Source organism: Gossypium hirsutum, chromosome D11 (assembly GCF_007990345.1).
Source record: "Gossypium hirsutum isolate 1008001.06 chromosome D11, Gossypium_hirsutum_v2.1, whole genome shotgun sequence".
Taxonomy (NCBI): Eukaryota; Viridiplantae; Streptophyta; class Magnoliopsida; order Malvales; family Malvaceae; genus Gossypium; species Gossypium hirsutum.
This window is the reverse complement of record NC_053447.1, coordinates 28,629,423-28,641,329: the sequence shown is the minus strand read 5'-3', so window position 1 is coordinate 28,641,329 and position 11,907 is coordinate 28,629,423. Positions and strand designations below refer to the sequence as shown.

Sequence of the window (11,907 nt, the reverse complement as noted above, 5' to 3'; positions counted from 1 at the left end):
GAGTTTTTCAATTATTATTTTAAAATAAGTAAATGAGATAAATTATAATTTCTTGCTTGTGAAATTAAAAACATTTATATATTATAAAGTGTAGCGAAATGATAAATTTATTAATTTTTAATCATAAAACAATGTTTTAAGTAACTTTGATGGGTTAGTTTACTAATTATCCAAAATCTAGGGTTGAAATTTAATTTAGAGAGAGATTAGGGGCTAGAAGTTAATTTTCATATTTTATAACCACTTCTCATGATCATACATTCATCCACCTAATAAGCCATAGATATAAATACCTCAAAAAGAAGCGAGTAGTAGTAGTAGTTAAAAAGAACATTTCCTCAATTTCTATTTTATTTAATATCTTTTGGGGAAAAAAAGTACACTTTTTTTTTTATTTTTTTCCCAGTTCTTTGTTTTGTAAGAATAATTTCTCGACAAAAAATCCGATGCGCCACTCGTTTCTCCGATCAGGTACTCCATTTTTCATCCTCAATTTTCTCCCCAAAGTTCACTCATAATTCGAAATTCAGTATTTAATGCAAAGGTTTTTTCTTTCTTTCTTTCTTTCGAATTCTCTAGATAAATTGATCGTTGTGAAGTTTCGTCGAAGTCTAAGCTTTGGATGAAAATGCATTAATCTGATTGTTTGTTGTTTCATCATGGTTAATATTGTTCTCCAGAGGAGAAAAAAGTTGGACATGAATCTATTACACTTTTTAATTTTCATAAATCTGTCCTTTCAGAATATAATTTTGATTTTTTTTAGAGGAAATTAGAGATTTATAGTGATAGGTACATTTCTTGAGCTGTGAATACATGTTGTGATGGATTTCGTCTAAATTTATGTATAATTTGAGTCAACAGATGTTGAAAGTTTGAGCTTTATGCTTTAGATGGCGTTTGGATTTGTAGAACTTTGTCTAAATTTCTCAAACATAATTGCATCAAGGATTTTATTTTTTCTATTTTTTCATTATTTTGGTATGTTTTTATTGTGAAATTTTAAATTCTGCACTAGTGGAATTTCACTACGGTTGAGCATTGGAGCCTTAGAAAATGTCTAGAAAAAATCTGTCTGTGAATGTCTGGTGGTTGTGTAAATAGGATTATTGCCTTTGAAATGGTTTGATTTAGTTTTGGCACCTGTTTCTTCTACAATTACAATGTTTTTTGCTAGTTGTCTAAACATGATGGATAGGCGCATAAGCATATAGGATTGAGTGGTACTAGTGATTGATCTTTTCTAATTCCTATTGTTTATATTTTCTTTCGTTGGGGATTTCAGGACTTTGTTAATGGGTGCCCCTAAGCAGAAATGGACAGCAGAAGAAGAAGCGGCCCTCAAGGCAGGAGTTCTTAAGCATGGTACTGGTAAATGGCGCAATATACTTTCAGATCCTGAGTTTAGTTCTGTCTTGCGTTCACGCTCAAATGTGGATCTCAAGGTATGTAGCTGACCTCTAGCAGTCTTCATTAAGTACTGTTGGAATAAGTTTTTAAATTTTCTGGTTTAATGACCAGAGGTTGCTATGTCCTGATAGTGCCTTTATTAACTGCATGGAGGTGAACTAATGAGTATAGTTTTATTGTGGCCAGGATAAATGGAGAAATATAAATGCAACCGCCATATGGGGCTCAAGGCAGAAGGCCAAGCTTGCCTTTAAAAGAAATCAGTTGGCTGCTAAACATGATGATAACCCCATGGCTCTAATCACTGTACCTCCAAGAGAAGAAGTCGTTGATGCTAAGCCCCTTGCAGTTTCTAGTGGAACACCAAGGGCAACTGGTTCCAAGAAACTGATTTCAAGGTTATCTATTACGTATATTCTTATGTGGTACTGAACTTACTTCCAGTTGAACGTAGGTATACGAGTTCCTAGATATTAAATAACGACAATTTCAAACTTTTCTATTTAAATTGCAAGGTTATTTATTAAACATATTTGTATATCATATTGAAGTTATTTTTAGTTGAACCTGTTTACATGAGGTTCAGATACTTGCAACATGAAAAGACACAGAAAGAAAAACTTATTATTTCCTATATTGTTTCATTTTAAACTGGCTGTAAATACACATATTTTTAGTGCCTTTGGGCAACAGCGCTTATTTGTAACTGATGAAAACCAAAATTATCCAACTTCTTGGTCTTTGTAGGCCAAAACAGTCTTGTACTGAGAGCCATGTTATTCTGATTATGTTCAGGCATATTCATTGCTGCTTAAGTGATATCCTCTCAATGTTGTAGGTTGGACAATATTTTACTGGAGGCTATCACTAGTTTGAAAGAGCCAGCCGGTTCTGACAGAGCTTCAATTGCTGTATACATAGAGGTGCTTTTCCTTCTTGGATTATTCCTGAATTCTGAATACTAAAAAGAAAAGTACTCATTTAACTAAACTGCTGGAGGATTTTTTGTTTTTGTAATGGTTTTTATATGTCAAGAATTTTCCTTCTCTCTTGTTCTCCAGTAGGTATGGAACTTATATTTTCTTTTTCTCCTTTCTTGTTCTATTTCTGATTTAAAATCTTTTAACCTAAAGCTCAGCTCTGAAATTACTGTGAATGTTTTCTGCAAACATCTAAACTAATATGAGTTGGTTTGTCTTTGACATTATAGGAGAAATATGCTACTCCACCAAACCTCAAGAAGCTATTGGCAACTAAATTAAAGCTGTTGGTAGCAAATGGGACATTGGTAAAGGTAATCATGCTGTTAATTACTGGTGGACCAATATCAGTGGAATATTATTACTTTTGTCAAGCATATAAATTCAATATTAGTGTCCCAGGGTCATCGAAAAGGTCCTTAGAATTCAGACAGAATTGCTTAGGTGATACTTTTGCCATTGATGTTCCTGAAAACAATATTAAGGTTAATTGATATGGCATATGCAATTGTAATATTAGATTTAAAGAAAGACCGCTGGGAAAGGTTGCTTCCTGTTTGCAAAATGTGTCCAACAACTTTGATACTTTTCTTCCTCATTAGTTGCATGAAATGTTGATGTTAGTTTTCTGATCTACATATGGAAAGTTACTGGCATATCTTCACAAAATGGGGAAAATATGTTTCTAAAGAAGATTTAGTCTAATGTTCATAAGTTGCGACTGACTCATCTTTTCAATGTGTATTTTAATAGGTAAAGCACAAGTACAAGGTTGCACCGCGTTCAACTATTTCCGAAGCAAGAAAATCTCCTCTGCTTCTTTTGGAAGGAAGGCCAAAGGAATCTTCAAAAGCAAAGAAGAAAGGCATCAACATTCTTACTAAAACCCAAGTTAATGCAGATTTGTTGAAAATGAGGAGCATGACTGCAGAAGAGGCTGCTGCAGCTGCTGCACAAGCAGTTGCAGAGGCAGAAGTTGCAATTGCCGAGGCTGAAAAGGCAGCAAGAGAGGCAGATGTGGCAGAAGCTGAAGCAGAAGCGGCAACAATTTTTGCTAAAGCAGCAGAGAAAGCATTGAAGTCTAGGATGCTATAGACCTGGTAAATCATCTTTAATCAGTTCTTGAGTATTCTTCTTAGTGAACTATGTTCATAGATTTGAAAACACAGGTTTTCTCAGTGGATGCTCGAGTTGGTTGTTTAAGAGGGATAAACGTGATATTTACCCCCTGCAGCTCTGCCAATCAACAAACCTTCATTGCAACAACTTCACACCCGTTGAACAAATTTCATTTCACTTATTTCTGTGAGCCTACTTCAACCTTTCCTCTATGTGGTTGAAAAAATTCTGAGACAAAGATGTAGGAAGGAATGGCTATTCGTTTTCTGTTTAGTATCCTTTGACTTCTTTTGACTTAGAGATAGGATAATTTCGTAAAAGAAATCCCTGTGAAATCAGGCAGTTACTTTCACTTCATAACATCAGTTTTTCCTCCTCATAGATGCACTTTTCCGTTTATTTTGCACTAAGTATATCCAAGAAATAGTGACATGGTGCGGCCAAACATTTTTGACATCCATCACGTTCATGTTGTCAGAAACTACAATATATTAGTTGTGAAGTACATCCAACAGAATGATGAGTGACCAGACATTTTTGTCATCCATCATTTTCATGTTCTCCAAAACTGCAGTATATTACTGATTTTCTTTTGTGAACTGCAATATATTTTCATATCTTTTGTTGAACTTGTGGTGTTTATCTTCTTGATATCGGTTGCAAACTTGTGCAGATGGCATAAATGGAAACCTACCATTTGGTCTTTAGCTCATTGCTGGAACAATGCATCAGACTCCGACATCATGCTGGCATGGCATACCAACCGCGATCATGTCTATAACTGTAAATATATTAGGCTTGTAAAGAAGAAAATGTGAGATAAATCGGTCCATCAAGTGCTTCTTTTTGTACGAACATTTGGTAAAGGAGGTTAGAGGTGTTAGTGATTCTATAACTTTATCATGAAGTAAAAGGGTACAGATATAGCAAAAAGAAATAGAGAAAGGCATTCATGATGGCACGCTTTGAGATATATGATCCGTCTCTACTGAAAGTCAACCCGTATACAATTGAACTGCAATTCTGCTAGTGGGTGTTCAAGCTAGTATTACTGGTGGCTAATGGCCGCTTAAACAAAACAACCTCTCTCTCTCTACATCATCTGATTTGACTTGTATTACAATTGCAATATTTTATAGCTTCGTGTGAAGTTTGTAGGTCCATACTACCCACAACCCAGGACCTTCCCAAAGCATCATGGAAAATGGCTTTGAACTTGCCAACTCTCCAAGCTCACAATGAGCATGGATTTGTGCCACACATGTAGGATGAGGATGATGAAGCAGCATAAATATGACGGCTTTTAAGGGCTAAAAACAAGAGCTCCTGCCGAAGCAATTCATTCCTTCATACTCTCAGATCAAATATATTTCAGGCTTGCAGAGAATGATGGTGATGATAAAGCATTCCCTTTTAACCTATTTGAAGGGATATTAGCAATATACGACGGGGACTCCTACGTGGAAGCAGAGAAATTAGATAAGCAGTGGAACTAAGCTCCAAAAGATTAAAAGCAAAAAAAGAGAGTTTAGAGACGCTACGTACAAATGACACCGCATTATAAATAAGGGTTTTCCCAGGTAGGTGTGTAGTAAAACTTGACACAAAGTTCAAAAACACAACATCAGCTTAAAGCAGCAACAAGAGCATTAATTTCAGCCATCATAGTAAATGTCAAAGAAACTTGAATCGATAAAACGAATTTCAAGGTTTGTTCAACCTTTTAATCAAATAATGAAACTTTCTTCCTTCCCATGGGTGGCGCAAATAGTTTCAGTGAAATTAAAAATAGTAGTAGCCATTAGTTTTTATAATATTAAAACTTTTTAAATTAAAAAATAACTATTAAGGATATTAGATTGAAAATGGAATTTAGTAGAAATTTTATTAGAATTAAATTTATTTTAAATTTTATTAAAAATGTATTTCTTTTAAATAATAATTTTATTAATTATTTTTCATTTTTCATGTAATATTTATTTTATCAATTCATTTTTAATTTTATAATAAAAATATATATCTAATTCCTTCAAATATATATGTATCTAATTACAATATAAAAATAAAATTTATAGATTTATTAAGTAAAGAAGTAAATTAATTTAAAAATACATATAAAAATATATGTATTTAATTATTTACTTTCTAGTTAAAAATAATCTAGAATTGTAAAAGGAAAAAAAAATGCAAAAGTAAAGTTTTACCCAACAAAGGATACATTTCTTTCACTAGAGGGCTTTTCCTTCCATTGGAGCTTCAGCCTTGAGCCTTCAATGGAAAACGAGAGTTACAATGTGATTAAAAACCCCAAACTCACCTCACCTTATGTTATCCAAACAATTTTTTTCAGTTAAAGAGAATATACGCTTGAAATTCTATCTTACCATGGGTGTGATGGAATCCAAAGGGAGCCGTTGAACCATGATCATTATGGAGGATTAAATTGTGGTGGCAAAAGGCTTGAAGAATGGAGCAGCCTATGTCGAAATAATGTGGACCCAAGCTTTGAATGGAGAGGCAGATTTTGGCAGAAACACCATTCGAGTTGTGACACGTTTTTGGCTTTGTTATGGATGAAATTGAGTTAAGTTGTCTTCATAGAACTTGATGAGCTATTTCTTAGCTTTCCAACGAATCAAGTATCACATCATTTGGATCTTTGTAGTTTAAGCAATCATCATAACGAATCAAGTATGTAAGAGCTAGAGTTATTATATGAATCCAAACTCTGAATTACAACTTGTAAAGTATTAGATCAACTTTAATGACATTGGATCGACTCAACATAATTCATTTTTATGACAATTGTCAGCATTTTATTGAACAACATAGATTCCTCTACTGCTGTTCAACTTCTTCCCCTCCAAGCCACCCCTGCTTCTCCATCCTTTGTTACCTCCTTCCAGCCACCGCACAGTCTCTTCCTTTCCCCACTACCATCATCATCAGCTTGAAAGTGAACTGAAAACAGATAAAAGAACCACTCAATTTACGTTACAAAATTGAGTTCTTTAAGTGGTTGTGACAATGGCGGAGACGCTTCATTTTATCTGTTTTGTATAATGACTTAAAAGTGGGAGAGACTCAAAAAAAAAAAAAGATGGCAATTCAACAACATGAACAAGAAGAAATTTACCCTTCTTTCTTGCTTGATGGTCTTTACTGTGAAGAAGATGATGAGAATGGTGTAGGTGAAGTTGTAGAAGAATTCTTTAAGTGTCTGTAACAATGGCGGAGACGCTTCAACTTTTTTAATCGTTTTTTGTTGTTGGAACAGGATTTGTTTTGGGAAGATGAGGCCCGCCGTGAGGCGGTGGAGTGGATGCTTGAAGTCAATGCTCACTATGGGTTCACCACTCTCACGACGATGCTTTTTGTTAATTATCTTGATAGATTCTTAAGTAGCTTCTGTTTTCAAAGAGATAAACCATCGATGATTCACCATGTTGCTATCACTTGTCTCTCTTTGGCTGCTAAAGTTGAAGAAACCCGTGTTCCTCTTCTTCTAGACCTATAAGTATGTCTGTCTGTCTGTTTCATTTGGAAACACAATGACATGTTTTGTTTTTATAGGTTGAAGGGACAAAATATGTTTGAGGCTAAAACCATTCAAAGAATGGAGCTTTTGGTTCTTTTAACACTGAAATGGAAAATGCATCCAATTACTCCACTTTCATTCCTTGATCACATCATAAGAAGGCTTGGATTACAAACTCATCTCCATCGGGAGTTTCTTAAGAGATGGGAACATCTCTTCCTTTTTGTAATCTCTGGTAAGTAAGCCTCTGTCTCAAACACGACAAAAAAAGATACCCTTTTGTGTCTTGTCTCTCATCATTTGGTCTAAATATGTGCTCATAGATTCAAGATCTGTGCAGTATCTTCCCTCTGTATTGGCTACTGAAACAATGATGCACGTTATAGACCAAGTTGAGGTTTTTAATCCAGTTGGCTACCAGAACCACCTTCTAACTTCTAAGTGTTCTTAAAATAAACAAGGTTTGTACTTCATTAAAATAAAAACCATCATTTGAAGACATTGTTAAATTTGGGTCCGTTTAATTGCCAGTAAAATGTTTTCCGTAAAATATTTTCCGTAAAATGATTTCTGGAAAATATTTTACTTTTCTGTAAAATGATTTACTGGAAAATATTTTCTGGTGTTTGATTGAATCTGTGTAAAATATTTTCTGCTGTTTGACAGATTTCTTGAAAATATTTTCCGGAAAAGTTGTTTTTACATATATTAATATTTATTAATAAATTTTTATATTTTAAATTGTTTTTACATATATTGCAATGATTTATTTATAATTAAATAAATCAAATTAAATATATAATAATATTCAATTATTAAGCTAGAATATTAACTGTATGAACTAGATAAATGAATCAATGAATCGTAAATTGGCAGCAAACTTTATTCAAAAAACATTGAAATTCAATTTTATCGTTCAAGATTTTGATGTTTGTATATAATACGGTCAATGTACACTTCTTAATTTGAACATCTATGGAATTGTCAGGATCTGCCTGCTGAACTTTTTGTGTATGAAGAAAGGGTTGGAACTTGAAAGTTGCGAGTCGCTACAAAGACAGAAGGAGCCAAAGATTGAAGAGAGTTAAAGCAAAGGATAGAAACCACAACATGAAAGCCATAGCTGCAGACAACTGATATCTACTGCATATCTTTGACGGGCAATATGTCGAGCTGACATTGACCAAAAGACTTGTCACACTAGCAGTTGAGTAAGCCGCGGCTAGTGAGAGAAATGACAAGGCCTGCAATCAGATAAAACACATGTTTTTACATCAAATTATGATAAGGGATAACACCATGGTGATGATATGCATAGCCTTGTAAAATACCTAGTCTCCAACAATGACAACCAGCAGTACCCTTGGTTGTCGTGGTAAGCCTTTAACGAACTCGGAATATGTGTCAACCAATGCTAATGACACACTCTATGGAGTCACTAAACCCATGATTGTCACCAAGTAGCTGCGAAAAAATTTAAAGGAAAATTGGAGATTGATTTATCACCCAACAATTGGTGAGCAACAATGAAAACACAAACATTATCTTCTATATCATTATATCTAATGAGCAATTGAACATTATAGTTTGTACCTGCAATTGATCGAACAACACCATAGACAAGGCAAGTTTAGACATTAGAAGACCTTATGCTATGGCAATTTTCTATCATTCAATAGCTTCTGTTACTAGTGCAAAGGCTTTGAAATTGCAAGAACATATAAGGTAAGACGACCATGCCAGTCATAGCAAATTGGTACTTATGGTCTTATGTCATAGCAAATTGGTACTTATGGTCTTGTACAAATGCTCCCAACATTGTGCATTTTATACACAAAAAAAGACACATTTTTTGCATTTCCATTCACCTAGTGAAAACTTTTAACAGAGGAAGGAGAATAACAAATAATTTCAATCTGAATAGAGTCGAAAATAAGAAGTCCGGAAATCCAGCCTTGGATAACAAATATCATCAGCAAATAAGTTATACAGGTTTCTTCTCACTGCAGTATGGTAGAAACAAACTTTTATTGCCTACAAAGGATGGAAGATGCTAACTCAAGCCTTAAAATAGTTCACACATCAGAAGCTGCATGCGAGCCAATGGCACCTCAAGAGGCATGAAACTTTACACAGTTAGAATCTTCACATTTACCCCTAAAGTTCAGAATTCAAACAACAGAAAATGGTAGATGAACTAGCTTTTTATAGTGTCAAACATGCTGCATTGCAACAAAATATTTCAATCAGTATAATGTGATTCATTAATAAGATCATTTTTCTACAAAGATTTCAATCAATCCAAGTCTGAATTTTCCTTTTTCAGATGAACCAGCAAGCTACCTTCAGATCAAATCCTGGGGTATCAATGATGGTGAGGTTAGGACAGTGTGCAAATTCAGCTCTCATTACAATTGGCTTAGGAGAAACTGAAGTTTTAGTCTTCTTCAGAAGTGCCTCGGTTCTTGATTTTATGACATCCGCAATTGTTGATCCAGAAACAATTGGACTTCCATATTCTTTAGAATCTTCTTCCTGTTTTCAATTGTCAATTTTAAGTATCAACGAAAAAGAAGACAATGCAAACATAGGAAGCTGCTCAAATGGAGCATTTACTCAATGAACACCCAGATGTTACAGGAAAAAACTTTTTTCTAGCAAACATTAACCCTATAGTTTAAGATTATTCAGATCTAAAACAAAATAAATCCTTGGTAAATAGATACATTATCGATATTTAACAAAATTGATCCGTCTAATTTATTATAAAGAAAAAGCCTTAAATTTTTCGATCATAGATTCTAAATATTTCTTTTGATTATACAATTTGAAATTCTTCCATCCAAAATCCAGTTATTACTTCATATAAATTAAATAAACACAGATAAAAGCCCGATTCAGCATATAAAAAAATCAATAAAAAACTTTAAATAGAAACATAAAAACAAACCCCCTAAAAATATATAAAGTTATTAAACCAAAAGCACCCAACTCTAAAAGCAAAAACCACCTGAAAGCGACAACGAGGCTCAAGTGCAAAACGGTAATGAACCATCTGTAAAATGAGAGGTTGAGGAGTACCCATTTCAATTTCACGCGCATTGAAACGGAATCCAAGCAAAGCTTCAAGGAGAGAGCTTTTTCCATCAGATTGACTGCCGAGGGCTACAATTTTCGGGAATTGGCAACTTCTCTCTGAAGGCCACTGCCATGGCTTGGAGGCGATTGTAGGCTTCGAAACGGGAAAGGGAAGGGGTAGGGGAAAGGGGAGAAGAATGGGTCATTTTCCGGAAAATGTCTTACCGAATTCAAAACGGTAAGACATTTTCCTAAAACAAGAACTCCTTTTCCCGTGTTTTGTAAAATATTTTACAATAGGAAATCATTTTCCGCCAATCAAACACTGGAAAACTTGTAATTGATTTTCCAAAAAATCAATTCCGCCAATCAAACAGACTATATATTTTTTGGAACAGGAAAAGGTAAATGACTGTTACAAGTTGATTCTTGATTTATCGACCAGACCCCAAAACCAAAACAATGCATGTAATAGTCTTTTTTTTTCTTCTGGTCGGACTCCCCCCCACCACAACCATCATAAGAGGAACCACCACAACCACATCCACAATGCATATCTCAACGTATAATTTTTAAAACAGTTACTCAATTCTTACCGAATCGATAGTTTTTTTTAGATAAATAACTAAAAATATTAAAAAATTATGAAAATACCCTAGTATCAGATTATTTTAAAAAATACATAGTTCTATAGCGTCAATGGGTGCCATCTCTTTCCAAGGTAGCACCATCCCAAAATGTGATATGATTATTGTCTCATAATTACAAAAATTATTGGATGAAAAAAATCTTTTTTTTCTGCCACTTCTTAGGACGACACCCTTATAAATTTTTCACTACACCATATTTTCATAGGCATTTCCAGATGTAAATGAAAAAAAAATATATTTTATATATTTTTTTGCGGCCTCCTTTAATGGAGGCATCAAATTGAATAATTTTTTTGGTTACATGTTTTTAAGTGACGACACCAAATTGAATTAAAAGAAATATTTGTTGGTGCTGCCTCCATTGGAGCCACCAATACCAGTAATTTTTTTTCTCTCTAGTATCTACATCAGATGTGGCGGCACCGATATTCTTTTTGAAATTTTTTTGTGTCGCCACTTCACATGGAGTCTCCAAAAACAGTGAACATTTTTTTTCCTAGTCCCTACTTTAGATGTGGCGACACTACCAACTATATATACCCTCAGCGCCAACTTAACAAGTAAAGGTCTTATTTTTTTTGTTGTTGTTGTTGTTAGGTTGAAAGAAAAAAAAAGGAAGAAATAAATGTGTTATGTTGAAGGAAGGGGGATATTTATTATTATGGTGGTGTTGTTTTATGGAAAAATTGTTACGTCATCACCCTTATATATAAACGAATCGTAAAACATAATGTCGTTTTTAGGGTAGTAGTTATGTGGTTAAGAGTTTTTGTTGGCAGTGGTTATGCGGTTAATAGTCTACCCCCAATCGAAATACCCCATTTAACACTAAAGGAGATGAAACTTCTAGTTGGTAGTGGTTACACGGTCAAGAGTTCCTGTTGGCAATGGTTACGCGGTCATGACCGCAAATTGGTTATGTTGTCAAGGGAGAAGCATCGTTGTGAAAAGTGCTCTCAGGCTGGGAAAGTGCTACCAGAATGTTGTACCCCAAAAGCAACCAAAGGTGAATACCACATGGTTCTTGATCGACCTCATTCAAGCAGAAGTTGATAGAATTGGACAAAATATTGATTTTACTAAATTATCAACTCTATAATGTGATAATTTTAATTAAATTTTTATTATTATT

The 11,907-nt window shown here is 34.2% G+C and overlaps 2 protein-coding genes and 1 pseudogene across 3 annotated transcripts; 2 read left to right on the top strand and 1 right to left on the bottom strand.

Annotated features, from left to right (window-relative positions):
• The first annotated feature begins 263 nt into the window (after positions 1 to 263).
• LOC107913297 (telomere repeat-binding factor 2) lies at positions 264 to 4,588 on the top strand. 2 transcript variants are annotated; one of them, XR_001688462.2, is made up of 8 exons: positions 264 to 471; positions 1,286 to 1,445; positions 1,597 to 1,808; positions 2,249 to 2,333; positions 2,621 to 2,704; positions 3,144 to 3,490; positions 3,560 to 3,695; positions 4,183 to 4,588. XR_001688462.2 is itself a non-coding variant. In XM_016841840.2 (7 exons), exons 2-6 carry the CDS (start codon positions 1,296 to 1,298, stop codon positions 3,483 to 3,485), a joined length of 873 nt encoding a protein of 290 aa, XP_016697329.2. In that variant the 5' UTR covers positions 312 to 471; positions 1,286 to 1,295; the 3' UTR covers positions 3,486 to 3,490; positions 4,183 to 4,588. The 2 variants fall into 2 exon arrangements, 1 of the variants encoding a protein (XP_016697329.2); XM_016841840.2 differs by lacking the exon at positions 3,560 to 3,695 and having other exon boundaries at positions 312 to 471.
• Positions 4,589 to 5,731: 1,143 nt separating this feature from the next.
• LOC107911114 (cyclin-D3-1-like) lies at positions 5,732 to 11,421 on the top strand (annotated as a pseudogene).
• Positions 7,906 to 10,530, bottom strand: LOC107913296 (dynamin-related protein 5A). Its single transcript, XM_041104008.1, has 4 exons — positions 10,058 to 10,530; positions 9,391 to 9,582; positions 8,379 to 8,511; positions 7,906 to 8,291 (listed from the first exon to the last, which is right to left on the bottom strand). The coding sequence occupies exons 1-3, from the start codon at positions 10,130 to 10,132 to the stop codon at positions 8,452 to 8,454; spliced, it is 327 nt and encodes a 108-aa protein (XP_040959942.1). The 5' UTR covers positions 10,133 to 10,530; the 3' UTR covers positions 7,906 to 8,291; positions 8,379 to 8,451.
• Positions 11,422 to 11,907: the final 486 nt, after the last annotated feature.

Coding starts and splice junctions, on each gene's coding strand:
- LOC107913297 (XM_016841840.2), top strand. CDS start 1,296: ATGGGTGCCCCTAAGCAGAAATGGACAGCAGAAGAAGAAGCGGCCCTC. Junction 1,446..1,596: donor GCTCAAATGTGGATCTCAAG/GTATGTAGCTGA, acceptor TATTGTGGCCAG/GATAAATGGAGAAATATAAA. Junction 1,809..2,248: donor TCCAAGAAACTGATTTCAAG/GTTATCTATTAC, acceptor TCAATGTTGTAG/GTTGGACAATATTTTACTGG.
- LOC107913296 (XM_041104008.1), bottom strand. CDS start 10,132: ATGGGTACTCCTCAACCTCTCATTTTACAGATGGTTCATTACCGTTTT. Junction 9,583..10,057: donor AGCCTCGTTGTCGCTTTCAG/GTGGTTTTTGCT, acceptor AATTGAAAACAG/GAAGAAGATTCTAAAGAATA. Junction 8,512..9,390: donor CCCCAGGATTTGATCTGAAG/GTAGCTTGCTGG, acceptor ATTTTTTCGCAG/CTACTTGGTGACAATCATGG.